Source organism: Accipiter gentilis, unplaced genomic scaffold, assembly GCF_929443795.1.
Source record: "Accipiter gentilis unplaced genomic scaffold, bAccGen1.1, whole genome shotgun sequence".
NCBI classification, from domain to species: Eukaryota; Metazoa; Chordata; class Aves; order Accipitriformes; family Accipitridae; genus Astur; species Astur gentilis.
In genome coordinates, this window is record NW_026060823.1 from 503,805 (window position 1) to 522,191 (window position 18,387).

General features: G+C 45.5%; 1 protein-coding gene and 1 long non-coding RNA gene across 37 annotated transcripts in view; one reads left to right on the forward strand and one right to left on the reverse strand.

Moving 5' to 3' along the window:
- LOC126036761 (electroneutral sodium bicarbonate exchanger 1-like) overlaps window positions 1-18,387 on the forward strand; it is a 340,015-nt gene that overhangs the window by 311,733 nt on the left and 9,895 nt on the right. The window contains exons 1-4 of one of the 35 annotated variants that reach the window (XM_049796821.1): window positions 8,451-8,541; window positions 10,439-10,560; window positions 10,824-11,163; window positions 11,841-12,021. The exons of 26 other annotated variants lie outside the window; for them this stretch is intronic. In XM_049796821.1, the coding sequence (XP_049652778.1) occupies window positions 11,929-12,021 (93 nt within the window). In that variant the 5' untranslated portion in view covers window positions 8,451-8,541; window positions 10,439-10,560; window positions 10,824-11,163; window positions 11,841-11,928. 8 more of the 35 variants (XM_049796822.1, XM_049796824.1, XM_049796834.1 and 5 more) reach the window with 8 other exon arrangements.
- LOC126036771 (uncharacterized) overlaps window positions 1-18,387 on the reverse strand; it is a 251,573-nt gene that overhangs the window by 141,976 nt on the left and 91,210 nt on the right. The gene's annotated exons all lie outside the window — the stretch shown is intronic.

The following is an 18,387-nucleotide window of genomic DNA, read 5'->3' on the forward strand; positions in this document are numbered from 1 at the left end:
CTAACAGGCCACCATACGGTTCGTGTTGATAGCTTTATGGATACTTAAAGGTAGGCAATAGTCTTATTTTTTAATAATGCTTAACCTTTTTCTCTTTGGCATGAACAAGCAAGTCTGCCTGGTTTTGTAGGACTTGCAGCTTTTCCTTAACATCAGACTTCAAAAAGGGGAGAACCAGTAGTATCAGGTACGCAGTTAGGATGGCGATTTTTAAAATACGAAGCTGCGTAACAGTCTCGGGAAGAACATGTGTGACTGGGCGTGAGAGTCTGTGGTACAGCATTACTAACCTTTGCTAAAAAAAGTTTTGAAGAATGAAGCATTTGCTTTATGAACGGTACTTGAGGACGAATTCTGATGCTGCTGCTAAAGTTTATTGAAAAATAGGCACTGATTTCAGTGATGATGCAGGTGTGGTTTCTGTTCACGCCTTAAATCTGAAAAGAAGAGAAGAGAAACCTCCATTTGAAGGAGGATTTTGTATGAAGGGTAATCAAACCAGTAACCTGCTTTAAGAACGACTTTAACATATTTGGAGCATCGGTTAAAGGCAAATAAGTAAAGTTTATCATATCCTCCTACATAAGCTGTGACTATTGAATACAGTCGGCAGTCCACCTCAGAACTTGCTGGTGTGCAACTGCAGCGTGTTAAGTTGTAAGACTTCACAGCCACGAGCTGATGGGCCACAGTTCTCTCCGAGCATAAAGCGCTGTAAGTTTTAGTTTCTTGCACAGCAGTGACTCTTTTCAACATTAGTAACTATACAACAGGGTAAAAGGCAAATTTAGTGAAGAATAATGTGTCATTCTCAGAGTAGCTGTTTGCATTTCACCATGATGCAGATGCTTTTTATAGCAGTTGTGTTGGCACATGTGTTAGAATTCGGTTAATTCTCTCCTGAACTCATTTAAACTTTTGGCTTCAACTGCATCACTGGCAATATGTTTCAGAATAGAATAATTATTTCCTTTAAAAAAAAACGGGGGTGGGGGGGTAAGAAGAAGGGGTGGAGGAAGCGGGGATAAAAAAATCTGTTGTCTGCCAGTGCTGTGGGCTGCTCACTCATTTTTCTGTAGAACTTCTGGGGGTTTTTTGTTGTTGTTGTTGTTGTTGTTGTTGTTGTTCATCTTCTTCTACCTTAATGCTAATAGGCATTTCTACCTTTTCTACCTTGTTTTTCTACCTAATGCTAATAGGCATTAGCCTATCCTCTGCACCTTTGGTCATTTCCTGAAGTTTGTCTGTAGTTTCCTACATTAGTAGGTAAATGTATCTATTTTACTTTACAGAGTTTTGCTAGTTTTTTAAATTATACAAGAAATTTAAGTCTTGGAACAAATGTCTTTGCTTATTGATTTTTGTGAGTAGCTGCAAAAATCTTATTTATTAGTTGCCCCTTTTAAAATTAAAATAAAAATGAATGCTATGCAAGAAATAGGTTGCAAGTAACTGTTAGGGTCTTACTACTGCTCGCTGTTGAGAGATCGTGGGAAGTGCAGAGAATTTGTGTTAAAAGTTACGGGCATTTTTCAAGATAGTTTTCCAGGTCTGAGGCGTGCTGAAATATCTTTTTCCTATGATAGTGTGTTTAGTTTCGTTGACTTCAGCGGAACACACAGAATACATTGACTTAAACTAGCTGAGAATCTGATGATAAGGTTTTATACTCTACCTAACATAGTGTTGTGATGACCTGTCCCCTGAACTCAAAATTATGTTTGATGATCGTAACAGGAGGCCGGATCTTTGATCTGGAAATTATGCTGATAGCGACATTACAGAATCCAGGCTTGTAACTTCACTGGTTTCTTGCAGCCCCTCAAGTTCATGAAGGACAATAAAGACCCATTCTCTTTTGTTCTTGTGCTATAATCAGTGATGGAAGTATGACATTGTCAGTTGTAAGAAGTGGCTTAACTGCTGTTGGAGTCTGCTTTTATGCCTGAAAAACCTGTTGATTTGCATGGGTTTGCACAGCTTGTGCTAATGATGTGGCTGGAATGAGACAGGATCTTGTGTAGTCTGCAAGGGCTGTATATGGTCCTGGTTTATAGCTGGGTGGGAGGGATTGGTTCAAGTTATTTCTGATTTGCCCTATTTAATATCTTTGTTTCCTAATGGCAACTGGCAACAGACAATGCGTATGGGTTTCAAGGCCCTGTGGAACCGAGAAGGTAGTTTGCCAGTGTTCTTACTGCTGTTGCAGACGTCGTTTCATTGGATTGAAAGTGGCACATTCCAAGTACCTTTTCCTACCATTGCTGCGTTTTGGTTTTTTTTAAATCCAGAAGAATGTTTCTGTACTTCCCTTCCCTTCCCTATAGGTGCATGTTGATTTACATCGCATGCTATTGCAGCGTTCTTAGTCTACCAGTTACAGATTACTCCTTTCAGTTCTTGTGCATTTCTGAATGTGTATCTACCTATACACCTACTAAACTCACATTTATTCAGACATGATATGCGGCTGCGTGGTCCTTTGTTACCGGCTGGGCTGAAACCACGACACACTTGTATGCAGCTTTTTTTTTTCCCCCTTTCTTTTTTTCAGGTCAGTAATTTTGTTTCGAGTGTTCTGTTTCTCGAAATGAGCATTCAGTGATGGAGTTAAATATTCTTTATTGCAGCGCTGGAAGAACGGAGGATCGCTCCTCCAAATGTGCTTTCTGGTTGGGACTAATTGTATAGGTTAAATACCTGCCTTACATACATATTCATAAAATTTCTGAGAAATAATATACATATTCATTGATTTTCCGAGAAGTCATTAGCATATGTAAATGTCCTTTATGCATGCGTGTTGAAGGTCTTCGTTGGTCTTCTGGAGTCCTCTGGTGGTCTTCCATAGTCTTCCTCACTTGTCCGCTGTTTGAACTTTGTTGTACGAGTTTGCGCAGTACGATCCCCTTCTGGGCCCCACAAACAACTTCTCTGCTTATCACCTAGCTTTTGGCTCAGTCACCACAAGAGACAGAACATATTTTCTTATCAAACAGAATACCTCCTCAAAGAGGGCATGTTATTTTGTCTTATATTACAGACACAGGAATCTTGTGCTTTATGTCCTTGGCTTGTCTACGTAAATCAACTTACAGAGGCAGTTGTTAACCTTCTAACAAATTCCTGAGTCTTTTATTTAGCAATACACTGAGTCTAAACATACGTTCTATTTCTACATCTACTAGGCCTAGTGTCAGTTTCTGCATCAGTTCAGGGGTAGAAAGATGGTTTAATAGTATGCATTGTTTGGGGTTTTTTTTGTTGTTTGGTTTTTTTTTTTAGTCTTCATGCATTGTGTTTTCCTGCAATTCCCAACTTTATTGAAGAAGGAACGTTGGGTTTTTAACAGTTCTGCTGTGTAAGTTGTTATCTCTCTTAACAGGACTGATGGTGACATTGTTTAGCAGGGGTTAGGGTGAGCATCTTGTATGTATTTGTCTATGGAGTTTTAGTACTACTGATGAAAGCAGAAGGGCCGTGAGGCACAGTGCCCTTCAGGGTTTGGGGTGCCTTTCCTCATTGCCCACAGAATGCCACGTTGTCCTTAGAATCTTTGCAGCTGGTGGCAGGCCCCTCGTAGATTACAAGGCTTGGGACTTGACTTTCTTTTGTGGGCATGTAGCAGAGCTCAGAGTCTCTGGGGAGCTGTAGGTTAGGGGGTGCCCCCAGAATTTGGGATGTTGCTCAGAAGAGCGGCTCTTGAGGAGTAGCCACTGAAGGGGGTTCAGGAGTGCAGATTGAGGGCAGGAGGTGTCAGGAAGCAGTGGGGTTCCTTTCCTGACAGTTGAGGAGAAGAAAAGGGGTTTCTTAAGTTTTGGGACTGCTGGGGAAAGGGAGGAGGGTTTACCAGCCCTTCTCAGAGGAGTTTTGCAGTTGGATTTGAATGTCATAGAATCGTAGAATGGTTTGGGTTGGAAGGCACCATAAAGATCCTCTAGTTCCAACCCTCCCCCACGGACGCCGTCCGCAAGACCAGGTTGCTGAAAGCCCCATCTGACTTGGCCTTGAATGCTTTCAGGGAGGGAGCATCCGCAGGTTCTCTGGGCAACGCGTTCCAGTGCCTCGCCACCCCTAGTGAGAAACGTCTTCCTAACGCCTAAACTAAATGTACCCTCCTTAGGACTAAAGCCGTTACCGCCTTGTCCTATGGCTGTACTCCCTTGTAAAAAGTCCCTCTGCAGGTTTCTTATAGGCACCCTTTACGTACCGTGAAGTCTGCTATAAGGTCTCCCGAAAAGCTGCATGCCGGTGAGCGGTCCGAGAAGGTGAGGCGGTCGTCGGCCGGGTCGGTGTTGAATAGCAAAGTATTATGGGGCTGCTCGGTTCAGCCTTTACCTTCTGTTGTGGAGGTGCTGTGTGGGCTATCTTTGAATTGGATGAGCGTTTCAGGTGAGCTGTGGGTTAGCGAGGAGGAGCGTGGGGCCGATGGCTTCTCACGAGTGCCACGCTAACGTGGTTTCTCTCGGTACCTTAGATACCACGAGTGATGATGGCTGCAGGGTCTGAGTCTGGAATGAGCGGGGAAGTGAACACGGTGGCACTTGTGAGGAGGGGGGAGTTGGGGAAGTAGTTGGCGTTGGCCAGCGGGATGCTTACTCTCTTTTCTGATTTGTTTGTGTTTGTTTTTTTCATTGCAGATGTTGAAGAGCAATGTTCCCCTTGAGGAACATCCCAGTTAGCCCGTGTGGTTTTGTGGAGGATGGATTTGGACCCTCAGCCCTCTGAAAGCTAAGTTGAGGGACCAGGCTGAGAGGAAGGGACAAAGCTGGGAATAGCAGGGAGGAGTTTTAAAGTTAGCGCAGGAGAGAGGGCTGTCCCAAAGCAGTCGCCTTTGCGCAGGAGAAGGGAGCGGGTTGCTTTTCAGCACGAGACCCGTGTGTGCCGGGCAGGGCAGTTCCAGCCCGTGTCCGCGGTGGCGTGTAGTTTGTGTAGTCTGTCTTGTGCGCTTAGACCTTCCTCGGGTCTCGATGTCCTTGTCGCGCTTTGCGCCAGAGGAGCGAGGCATGCGCTTCGGGTGCTGTCCCTAGGGTTTTGAATGCTCTTACTCATTGGCCCGGTGCCAATCGGGTGCTTCTTTTCTTGCGCTCGGAGCTCTAAAGCATGGATCGGTCTTGGCGGGTTCCGGTCAGTGCTCTATGGCAGCATTTTTTTCAGCCTGCATCGGCAGCTCTGCTCTCTAGCCGTCCGTTTTCTCGGAGTGGGACTTCTTCCCCGCATCCTGACATCCTTAGGTCTCGACGCCAGGCTTCTGGCGCATCTGTCGTCTGGGTTTTGACAGTGCTGTCTTGTAACGGGCCGCTCCGTTTGACTCCTCTGGGTCTGCTGTGGAGCCTCCTGGCCTCGCGGTTGCGGCCCCGTAGGTCATCTTGCCCGACGGCGCCTCCCGTCCGGGGGTCATTCTTCTTGCTGAGAGTTTTCTCTCTCGTTGAATCACCTCGTTGGTGGCGTTCCACGTGGTGACGTTCTGCACACGGTGTGCTTGGCTTGGAGCTGCTCTGCCTGGGGGGGTGTGGAGTCAGGGGTAGGTGGAACAGCGATAAGAGTCTACGGGTGAAACGTTGATGTGCCTAGACCGTTTAGGCGAGGGTTGTACAGTCGTCTCGGCTCGAGTAGCCATCAGCGGCCTGCGCGGACAGCCGTGCCGATAGTGTTTCACGGAGACAATTGGAGCCGTGTGGCAGGGGTTGCTGAGGGGCAGTGAAGCGGATTTGAGTCTCTAAGGTGTTAAGACTTGCACGTGATGGGCTCCAAGTTTGGCCCTGGGTTTTTTTGGTTGGTGGGGTGTAGGGTTTAGGGTTACTCCGTGCGGGGCCCGGATGATAGAACACCAGTATGATGATCAAAGTCGCCCCTTTATTGAGCTTAGCTGATCATTCTTACACAACTCTCTAAGTTGTTTAGAAGCTTTGATTGGCTGCTGCACGCAAGCATGTGGTGTCCACGCGCACAAGCGTAAGCGGTGATTGGTTACATCGATACTGTCCACACGTAGAAACATAAGATACAGTTAGTTATACTCGCTCTGTACACGTGCATACACACAGGATATAATTGGCTATGTTAGAGCATGCAAAACTTGTCTTAGTCCAACTGGTCGAGATAAGCCCCTGAATTGAGGTCGGTTGTGCCAAGTTCCCTTTATCGTGGAATGTGCACCTGTGTTTTTCTAATTGGGATCTTTCTTCTTCTATCTTCTTGTTTGTTCTGTTCAGAGCCTTCAAAGGTGTCTGGAACTCTCTTGCGACCATGAGCTACTTTCAGGGCCAGTAACGAAGTTCCATATAATTGAACCCTACAGTAGGCAGGGGGGTGTGTGTGTTGGGTTTTTGTGTTGTTTTTTTGTTTGTTTTTTGGTTGTGTGTTGTTTTTTTTTTTTGTTTGTTTTTAAAATGACAGGCTGTAGCTGCATTCCAGATGGTCTTTGTAGATGGAATCAAGACCTCTGGAGTTGTGAAGCTCTTGCTCTGCATCCAGGTGACTCATTCAATATGTTTGGGTTTTTTTTTTTTCAGATGTGGAGGGACAGGATGTGTCCCACAGAGCGATGGGGGAAGGCAGCAGAGCACTGTAAGGAGTTGAGTCCGTGGGTGGACTCTGAAGGAAGATGCATCCGGTGGCTCTATGAGACTGCTTTGCTTTGCTGTGTTTTGCAGTTTTCTTGCATTGTATTGGTCTGTATTTGCCTTTGCCCTGTGGTGTTTTGTTGTGTATTTGTATCGACTGTCATGTGAGACTGTCTCGCATTGCCTGGCCCTGCATTGTGTTTTGTATTGCAGTGCTCTGTACTTGTATGGATTGCCACCTGAGACTGCCTTGCCTTCTATGGTTCTGTATTGGTTTTGTATTGTTTTGGTCTGTACTTGTATTGACTGTCACGTGAGAGTCTCTTGCATTGGCCCTGTTCTGTTTTGTCTGGTATGGCAAGGCTCTGAGTTGTTTTGCCTTGACTGAGGTAAGAGTACTGCCTTGTATGGCATTACATTTGCATGTGAATTACATGGCTCTATGTTTGTGTGTGTCTTGTATGGCATTGTAGAGGCAGCGTAGAAGGTTTAATGACTTCGGGCTCTTTGCATGCAGAGTTGAGGGGATCGCAATTGGACTGTGAACTAGCATTGAGTAAGGCAGGAACTGGGCAATGGTGTTCATCTTGTTTATGCAGATGCTTTGTGGCAAGTCTCTAGAAATGGTCAAGGCCTTGAGGTCTAAGTAGCAGCGTGATGGGTCTTGGAGCGATCGGTAACTTTGGGACAGCTCTGTGTTTGTGATGCTCTGGTTTTTTCAAGTGTCATGGAGGACACTGGCTGTGAGGATGTGTTATTTTTGGAATAGGTGGGAAGCAGGGTAGGGGAGTGGTGGAGGACTTCTCTCTCGAGGATGAAGTGTCTGTTGACAAGCTTTGTGTGTTGTTTTTGCAGGTGATGACAGGGCACGAGAGGTGCTTGAAAGAACCTTGCGTTTAGGTGACATGGCGCTACGGAGGTTGGACTGTGACACGTGGCACTGTGAAAGCTAATTATCGGGTTGAAAATGCACGGATGGTGGAGATGATGGTGCGTGTTGAAATGTTGGTGTAACGGAAGGGCAGTTTGTGGGGAGGTTGGTTGGAAGGAGGTTGGGCTGGGGCCTGGGTTTTTGCAGGTAGGGTGCTTTTTTGAGGCCCCTGCTGCTGCAGACGGGGTGACGGCCTCTTGAGGCCTGTGGACGGTATGATGGATGAGTTGAGAGTGAGGGCTGGCGTTCATGTGATCTGAACGAGTGGTGTGTTGTGAATGTCTCTAACCTTGTAGGGTTCTGTGGTTAAGCCTTTTTGGTTTTTTTTTCCTTTCAGGTTGGATGTAGAGTTGAGATGTTTTTCAGGGAATTAGGAAAAAAAACCCAAACTTAGAATAAAAAACCCCAGCTGGGATATGGGTTGGTTTTTGGTGTGTCCTCCCCTGCCCCATTTATTTTTTCTTTTCCCTGGTCCCAGCTGCTCCATGAGGCAATGTTGATTGCCAGTGTTTGGACTGGGGTCTGCCTCGGGCCTGGGTTTTCAAAGGCAGGGCGATTTTTTTTTTGTTTGTGGTTTTTTTTGTTTTTTTTTTTTTTTTTCCAAGGCTCCCGGGAACGGTGTTCCTGTGGAGCGCTCCCCTGGAACCTGGTAATTGCCAGTCAGCACAGAGAGATATGTTGTTCGGTGGATGGTCTTTGGAAGACAGTTGAGGATTTTGTGGGGGGAGTTGGACTAGATGGCCAGCATGGAGTAGGCCAGGGTTGTGAAGTGCGTGAGTGTAACTGTATTTGTCTGTGGTGGGTTTGTAAAATATTTGGTTGCTCTTTGTAGCTTGTGATGTAATGATATTTTTCAATTTCTGGTTTTGTGTCGAGGTGTGGAAGTGGACGGTCTGTCAAGATGATTGGAGGTCACTCGTTTGGTGCCCGGGAACAGGGATCATGGCGGTAATGTCACCTCAGGGAGTAAAACTTCTGGATGTGCAGCGATGTATGTAATGGGAGCGAGGAATGTGGAAAAGACCACTCCGTAGAGCATTGCAGGTACTAAATAGTGGCATTTCTTCTTCAGGTAATGCTAAATTTCTGGAGTTTACATGTATTTGTAAAAATAGTGATTAAAAGAGGACTAAATCTAATAGTGTCAAATATTTGACGAGTGAGGCCATAAGTCTTTTCTATATATTGTAGAAAAAGTACATTGTAGAATTGGATTGAAATACTGACATAGCTGAATCTATGTGGAATGAGTAATGGACCAAATGAAGCACTAAAAATAAAATGTAAAAAAGACAGGTAATTATGTGTCCTTGTGGGAATTACAGTACTAATGGCAATCACAAAGGGAAGCGTAGAGGGAAGCATGGGCGTTTAGTGCCCATAGGTAAACTTAGCTGTTGAAGTAAGTGAAAGTGTCTGTTGGAATTAGGCATCCAAGGGCGAGTTGTAGATACCTTGAGGTAAATGTAGCTGCTGCTGGGTTAATGGAAAGGGGGTGCATTCCTTCCTCTAGTGATTGCAGAACTTTGAAATTGGAGCTGTAGGTAGAGAACCGTGAAATGGGCTCGGGCGTGGTGCGGCGCCGAAATGGGCTCGGGCGCATGTGTTACTTTTCTTAAAGGGGCTGAGGTACTGTGTAACTCTGAAATGGGCTTGATGAGTGGATAACATGTGTGTAATATGTGAGGGGTTTTTTTATTCTGTTGTCCTTCTCTTTCCCTGACCCTTTGTGGTGCTCTCTACTCTTTTCATTCATGTCTTCTCTCTCTCTCTCCAACCTCCTGTGCTTTTCATAGTCTCTCTCTATCTCTTGTCATTATTATCATCTGACGCTCTGTGTTACTTTCTGTCCCATCGTATCATGTTGTATGTTTCTCCTGCTTTTTTCTTCATCTGTCCAGATCCCTGTCCCTTGTTTCTTCTATTGCTGTCCCTCTGCCTTGCTTCCTCTTGCCATCTTTTCTGTATTTCTCTCTGTTCCCTTCCCTCTTCCATCCTTTCTAACTGTATCCCCCTCTCCAGCTAGCTGTCCCTTCTCTTTTCTCTCTTCCTCCATGTCTCTCTCGCAGCCTATCAATCACAGTTGTTTTTTCCTCCAGTGCTGTCCTGCTCTGTCCCTTGTTTCTCACTCTCGTTCTGTCATGCTCCCTGTGTCTTTTTGGAACTCCTCCATCTCTGTCCTGTAGCCTATCACTATTTTTTTCTTCTGCCATCCCTTTGTCCTTCTTCCAGTCTTTGTGTCTCTCTCCCTTTGTTCTCCCTCCCTTCTTTTTTTTCCTTTCTTGCTACATCTCTGTTCTGTACCACAAAAGCACGGAGGGTGTTTAGTAACAGAGAAGAAGGATATAGGCAAGGACAAAGGAAATTAATGGCTGTTATTCGGGAAGAAAGGGGAAGAGGGCCTAGACGAGACTTGCCCCGACTGGGCAAGGATCAATGCGCTTTGTGTAAGAAATTCAGTCATTGGTAGAGGGAATGCCCAGGGAACAAGGAGCATCAGAGGGCTCAAACAGGAAGAACAGTAGCCTCTGTGAAGGGAGACTGACGAGAACCTGGGGAATCTACCCTAGCGGATCCACTGGTTATAATTAAGCTAGGGAAAACAGAACAAGAGGTAGAATTTTTGGTAGATACAGGAGCAACATGCTCGGTTTTGAATCAGGCTTTGATGCCCCGGGGAATGATTATGTCACGGTGAAAGGAGCGACTGGCCAAAGTGAAAAGGCATAGTTTTGTAAACCTTTAGAATATAAATTAGGAAAACAGTGGGGCATTCATAAATTTTTATATATGCCGAACTCCCCAAAGGCCCTTTTGGGAAGGGACTTGTTGGAACCATTGGGAGCAAAAATTGTATTCAAGAAGGGAGAAATTACTCTGGAGGTAAAAGATCAGCAAAATATTCAAATATTGAGCCTAACCTTAACCAGTCTCCCCCCAGAAGGAATCATTAATGAGGACATCTTAAAGCAAGTGTACCCGGGGGTATGGGCTACCGATGCACCTGGAAGAGCGAAAAGTGTTCCACCTGTTGAAGTTAGGATCAAGGAAGGCCAAAAGCTGGTAAGAATTAAACAATATCCCCTAAAGAAGAAAGACAGAGAAGGAATCCGGCCGGTGATAGAAAAATTTTTGCAGTTGGGACTATTAAAAGAGTGTGAGTCTGAATTCAATCCCCCTATATTACCTGTTCGGAAGCCCGATGGGTCATATTGGGTGGTCCAAGACTTATGGGCGGTGAATAAGATAACTGAAGATCTTTACCCGGTAGCGGCGAACCCATAGACCCTGTTAACCGTGCTAACACCTGAATTGACTTGGTTTAGTGTTTTAGATTTGAAGGATGCTTTCGTTTGCCTCCCTCTCCATGAAGCCAGGCAAAACTTACTCACATTTGAATGGGAAAAGCCCAAGAGCGGTCGAAAGACCCAGCTCACTTGGACGGCCTTGCCACAAGGATTTGAGAATAGGCCTACCGTTTTTGGCAATCGGTTTGCGAAAGACTTGGAATCCTGGGAAACCCCGTCTGAGGAGGGGAAGCTGTTGCAGTATGTGGATGATATCCCGATCGCCACCAAAACAGAGAAAGATTGTACGACGTGGGCGGCGAGTCTGTTGAATTTCCTGGGACTTCAGGGGTACCGGGTATCCAAGAAAAAGGCACAGGTAATGCAAGGCAAAGTGAATTATTTGGGCTATGAAATTAGTGCGGGACAAAGACCTTTGGGACAGGCCTGTAAAGAGGCAATATGTCAAACTGGGAGACCTCAGACAGTAGAAGAGTTATGGACTTTTCTGGGAATGACAGGGTGGTGCCGATTGTGGATCTATAATTACGGATTGCTTGTTAAACCACTGTATGCGTTGACAGCCACTAAGCAGAAACACCTTGAGTGGAATAAGGAGACCGAACGAGCCTTTGAGCTACCGAAAAAGGCTTTGATGTCGGCCCTGGCCTTAGGACTCCCAGATGCGAGTAAGCTGTTTCTTCTTTACTCCCATGAGAAGCAGGGCATTGCTCTGGGAATATTAGCACAAAACCTGGGCCCGTATCGATGGGCAGTTGCCTACCTCTCTAAGCAGTTAGGCACGACTGCAAAAGGTTGGCCTGGATGCCTGCGGGCGGTTGCGGCTGTGATACTAAATACACAGGAAGCCCGAAAGTTTACTCTGGGCCAGAAGATGACTGTTCTGGTGTCTCACGCAGTATCAGCAGTACCGGAAGCAAAAGGCGGACACTGGCTCTCTCCACAAAGATTCCTGAGATATCAAGCTATATTGGTAGCGCGGGATGACGTGGAGATTGTAGTCGCTAACATTGTCAACCCAGCTTCTTTTCTCAGCAGGAACACAGGAGAACCGGTACATCGTGACCGTTTGGAAACCATCGAAGCAACGTACGCCAGTTGCCCAGACGTGAAAGACGGCCCCATGGAAAGCGGGGAAACTCGCTTCACAGACGGAAGCAGTTACGTCCTAAACAGTAATCGACACGCGGGATACGCCGTCACTGCCAGCCAAGAGGTAATAGAATCGGGGGCTTTGCCCAGGAACACCTCCGCACAGAAGGCAGAAATAATTGCTCTAACCCGCGCCCTGGAATTGGCCCAGGGCAAAGTTGTGAACATTTAGACAGACTCAAAATATGCCTTTGGAGTTGTACACGCACGTGGAGCAATTTGGAAGGAGAGAGGACTAGTGAGTTCTCAAGGGAAAAATATCAAACACGCAGAAGAAGTTCTGAAGTTACTGGAAGCTGTCCAGCTCCCTAAGAAAGTAGCAATTGTGCATATTAAGGCACACCAGAAAGCGAGCTCAGATTTGGAAAAAGGGAACGAGCTGGCGGACAGAGAGGCAAAACAAGTGGCCAAAACACAGGTAAAAACAGAAGGGGCCTTAATTCCTGATAGGTGGATTTCCCTAGAAGGTAAGCCAGAATACACTAAGGAAGATCAAAAGCTCATTACAGGTTTAGAAGGGTCATATAATGAAGAGGGGTGGGCTCATACCCCACAGGGAAAGCTAATCGTTCCCTCTTGCTTATTATGGCATTTGATAGGGGAGGAACATAGGAAAAGACATTGGGGAACAGAAGCCCTGTATAATCATCCGATAGGAGAAATTGTGGCTAGGAATTTATACGCCACGGTGAGGCAGTGTGATCGCACAACAGTGTGATCTTTGCCTCCAGACTAATCCTAAGAGCACCCCCAAGCTGGAAATGGGCCAGACTGCAAAAGGCAATGGGCCTGGACAACAATGGCAAATTGCTAATGTTTATTCATTACTAAAACACACCCACTTGTGATTTGCAGCTATGCGTGTTCCGTAGCTTTCTCATGGGAACTTCTTCAAAAGTTACTTATGAAGTTATGCCAAGGTCACACTGTCCCTGTTTTTCTCCTGATATCAGCAAAGCCAGCTATTTTCGGCCAAGGCCTAGTCTTGCTGCTCAAACTGACATTCTTTCACACAGAACTCTGCTCGCACAGCTTTTCTATAGACCCACGTCCTTTTTCATGAAGCCAATTCCCAACAATTCCCCCTTTTTCTTTTTGTGCGAGTAGAGCTTGGTGTGTCAGCTTTGAGACTCCTTTTATCATGCACCCATACGGAATTCTAACTATTACACAGATTAATATCAATATACCCAACCATCATAAGGCTTCCTTAATCAATGACATTACCCATAGTGTTATCCCGCCGAATATTGATTGTAACACTCCATCAAACCAACTAGTTTCTTGCTGGATCTTTGTGTATGTTTCTTCAGCCAATCTATTTGTTTGTATATAGATTGAGGTAAAATTTTAACACCTGCTGTATTGCCCTTTGCAAAGATCTGTGAACACAATTAATTAAACACAGTAAAAACAACATTATACCTAATAAAATACATAAGCACACAAAAAGAGGTTTGATTAATAGCTTTAGCTAGTGACACCCAAACATTCTTACTGTCCCATGGTGTTAACCGATGTGGATCAATCACCGGTGTCACTGTCATGCTGCTTACTACAGTCAGTGTGTTCGATATCAATCTCAGCATAAGGTTTCAAATTTATGGGTAAATCAGGAACGTATCTGCCAGACATGGAGGATGTGATGGGTTTTTTTTGTTGTGTTTTTTTTTTGTTTGTTTTGTTTTGGTTTGGTTTTTTTGTCCAATTGCTGCCAAGGCTTGCCATCCCGGTGCACTTAGTTGTCTTGTAGAAGTTAAGGTACCGCTGCCCCACAATAAATCCAGCAGCGGCTGTAAGTCTGTATTTGTAATACCACAACAAGGTTGAATCCACTGTAGGTCTCCGTTTAAATCTTTCTCCCTCTTTTTGTTTTTGAGCAATCCAGGCTTGCTTAATAACTTGGGATGCCATTTTCCTTAATAAGCTGAACAAGGTAAAACTATTACAATAGCTAAAATCACAGTAACTACAATAATGCCCATAATTCTTTGAGCCAACCCATTACCCCTAATGACCCAGACCATGAGGAAAATGAACCATCTATACATTCTTGTGCCATCTTGCTCCACGAACTCAGCCCAGCAATCGGTAGGTGCCAGCTTTCCGTGGGCGTCCCCACAGAGGCAACGATGGCCTCACTGTACACCAGCCCGATGCTCTTCGGAAAATCCCAGTATTTATACATTTGCAGAGGAACGGGTTTTAGCACACGTGGCCAGCGGGTGCCAAAAGTCCGCCTCGGTTGCAATCTATGACGCATGCGCTCGCTGGCCAGGCGCGCTGCACGAGTCATAGCCATCTTGTCTATTGGTTCATGGGCTTTACGATACAGTTGCGATGCACAGAGAATCTTGACCTGTTATGTTAGCCAAGGTGACCTATACATTAGTTTTTGGCTGAGGTAGTATTCATATTGCCACATCATCTATGATGCTCCAGATGATGATGGTCATGCAAATCGAACAGGAGTCCATCGTGGGCCTGTATCTGTGGAAACACAATCAACCTCGTTCCCAGGTTATTAATGGAAATAGACCTTACCCCTAATTTTGGCTTTAACTAACTTTTACCCCACACTGTCTTCCCGTAATCACACTATGTTTAATCAAATTATGCTTTACACACTTTTTACCTAAAGCAGGTTCTATATACAATAAGGCACGCTGTTCTGAAAACCTCTCTGAAGGACTCCGTGTCCACTAGTTATACTCTATTAGTTAGAATCTGTCAGATCAGTGGCTCCAGCACCCGCCGGTGCCGTGCCAGTCGCCATTGGAACAATTCCGGGTCCAGCATCAGTGCGAAGCCATGGCTTGTCCCACTTAGCCAGGATCTCCCAGTAAGTTTTACTTCTGCTGATCTGCACCATTTCCTGGATTCTGGGTCCTTAGACATTACCATGATTCCTGTACTTTGTTGCGTCCTTTCTGCCTGTAAAAGAACATGATGCACTACCATTGGTGGGTCTTTGTGATCACCTGTCAATCTAAGATAATTTAGCACAAATAAGGCTTTGGCCAATCGTTCCTCTGGGAGTAAGCCCTGGGTTCCCCCCTTTTGTTTTTGCAGCATGTTCTTTTAGGGTTTGGTTGGCCCATTTGACAATAGCCTGTCCTGTGGGAAGATGTGGAATACCGGTACCGTGGTGAATTCCCCACAAATTACAAAATCGAGCAAATCGTGTAGAACCATAGGCTGGGCCGTTGTCCATCTTAATTTCTTGAGGCACACCCAGTACTGCAAAAGAAGCGTGAAGATGTCATTCAATATGTAAGGCCTTTTCTCCAGTTCGTGCCGTGGCCCACATGGCAGCAGGATAGGTATCAATACACACATGCACAGAACGCTTTGCACCAAACCACATGACATGGGTGAAATCCATTTGCCACAATTGCAATGGCAAAAGACCTCGTCGGTTAACCCCACAGCCCAAGCCGAGCCCTTCCTTTTGACAATCAGGGCATGCTTTAACGATACCTTGGGCATCAGTAAGTGGTAAGTCAAATTGCTTTGCTAACATCCTAGCGGGTTGGTGCAAGAACGCATGCGATTGCCGTGCTTTGTTGAAAACGATTCCCTGGAGGAGGCTCCCGTGGCGCTGCAACCAATTGGTCAGCTCTGTCATTTCCCGTTTCTCATCTGCACAGTGTTCTCATACCCAAGAGTTCTACCAGAGGGGTCATATTGCCATTAGTGATGCCGCAAAGATTCCGCACCCACTGGATATCTCCCACAAGCTTCTGGACATCATGTAACATTGAAATTTCTCATGTTATTTGAACCTTCTGAGGTTTAACATTGCTAGCATTTATGTGCCACCCCAAATACTTCCAAGGTGCTGCCTTTTGCACCTTTTCAGGAGTGATTATTACTCCGCGATGGCTTAAGATGTCCTGCAATTGAGTTAAAATCTCATCCTGTGGCAAGTTACTGAGGTAACTGCTTTCTTACAGGCTCTGATGCCCAGGCCACATACACCTGACGCATCGTGGGGGAATTGCGCATTCATTGCGGTAACACGACCCAATGGTATCTCTTATAGGGTTCTGCCTTGTTAATCGATGGTACCGAAAAGGCGAACCGTTCAGCGCCATCTGGGTGCAATCTTTTAGATTTATAATTAACAAATCCCATTCTTCTGGAAGCATAACTGGAGATGGCAAACCTGGCTGCAGGGCTCCCATACTGTGCATCACCACATTCACAGCTCTGAGATCATGTAACAGTCTCCGCTTCCCACTTTTCTTGGGAATGGTAAATATTGATGTATTCCATGGACTAGTAGAAGGAACAACTTGTCCCGCTCTCAACTGGTCCTCAACTAACCCTTGTATTTTTAGTAGCCTTTCAGAATTTAGCAGCTACTGATCAATCCAAACAGGTTCATCTGTTTTCCAGTTAATTTTCAGAATCGGCTACCCCTCAGTGACCGCTCCTAAAAAGGATGCGTCACTAACATTGCCTTCATTTGGCTCAATAAATCATGGCCTACGAGGCCAAACAATTCAGTTGGGGTAGTCATGACATACGGACACGTCGTAATGTGTTCACCATCGGGGAACACAAATGTAATTGGTAGCTGACTTACTAAGGTGGCTTGTGTGCCCCCTATCCCTGCAATACCAAAGTTTGGATTGATCGATGGCCATGATGGAGGCCAAATGCATTGTGAAATAATCATAACATCAGCACCTGTATTGATTGTCATATGTTTCTTGACAACAACTCCATCGGGCCCTTCCAATTGCACTACCTTTTCTGGTTTACCTCTTGTTGCGTCCATGGCAAAGTATACCTGCGGTTTCCCTGTGGAGCCGAATCCACCATCTCCACGTTGTACTTCACCTGGGTTCGGAACACACGACCTGAATGGAACTAATTGTGCTATTCTGGTACCTTTAGGAATAGAAACAGGAGGGATTAAAACATGAATCATAATTTTCACAGTCCCACAATAATCTGCATCAATAAGCCCTGGGAGCACCAGAATTCCTTCTAGAGCTGTTGAAGATTGCCCCATTAAAAATGCACTAAGTCCAAACCCCAATGGTCCCTTTATGTTGACTGCGGTTTCCACATCCACTCTGGAGCTTCCTGCGGTGGCGGATCTGGTGGTTGCGAGGCTGCCAGAGGGCTGGCAGCTCAAGCCCCTTGCATTCGTGTCGTCGCGCAAGGGGCCTTCGCAGTCGGTGTAAAGTTTCCCTTCTTCCTGTATTCTTGGTGGTATGGTTATCTTTCTTACACTTGTTGCAGCACTTACTGTTAACAGTACCTGTACATTTGCTCCTAATGTGTCCACGTTTGCCACAGTTAGAACACTTGACCAAGGGTGTCTTACTGGCCTTGTGTTTCTTTGTAGCTCCTTGGAGAGCTGTGGCAGCATAGGCTACTTTCTGTGAGTCCACTGATCGATCCGTGTATTCTATCATATCAACGATGTCTGCATTTTTCGGCAAATTACACAATGCTTTGCGTGTCTTTTCAGTAGCATTTTCAAAAGCGAGTATTTTGAACGTGTTTTCTTTCATGCCCTCGTTCATGTCAGGGTGGTCATAAATTGTATTCTCCTGTTTCACCTGGGTAAAAGCATGGCTGTACATATTGTCTGGTACGGTAAGAAAAGCTTGATATGCCAAGATCTGTGATAGATGATGAACCTCAGTGACACATTGTAACTGAGCGTTCCCTGATGCGAAGGGTCCAGCACCCATCGGCATCTGCATGGTTACTCCCCATAGGGGATCTGTTTGTTGTCGTGATGTTGCTTGTTCCCTATCACAGAGCTTCTCCCGCTGCCAGAAAAACACTAACATTCGGGCGGGTGTCAAAATCAACTGTGCTAGCTGTTTAATATCTTGAGGTATCAGCGTATCAGCAGAAAAAATGAATTGCAGTATTTGGTGAGTTAACGCAGATTTGATTCCCTACTGACTCACAGCATTCCTTAATTTCTCAATGACCTTCCAGTCAAACACCTCCCATTTTTTCTGTCCATTTGATGCAATAACTGGGAATGCTTAGAGCATAGTCCCTTCTATAATGGCATCTGTTATTACACCCCTCCAATGTCTCTGCCTTTCTTCTGCAGCGGCTATTACAGGCGGCTCCGCGTCTGTCACGGGTGCGGTTGGTTTCCCCGTCTCTTTTCCCCATTTCCTTTAACAATTCTAACATTGTCTCTTTTTGTTCTATTATTAGAGTAGCCAAGTCCTTGTTTGCATTATTTGAATCAGGGTGTATGCTAGGTATAATTTGTTCATGTTGAACGGTGGTATCTGAGGGCTGGTTTTTCGTAGGCAGATTTTTACTCATTCCCTGATTCTGTAGGGTTTCCTTTAATCGTACGGTTAGGGAGGCTTGGGAACTGTCGGATGGCTGATTAATATCGGCAGTCCCAGGGAGTGGAGCAGAAGTCAAGGGCACGAGA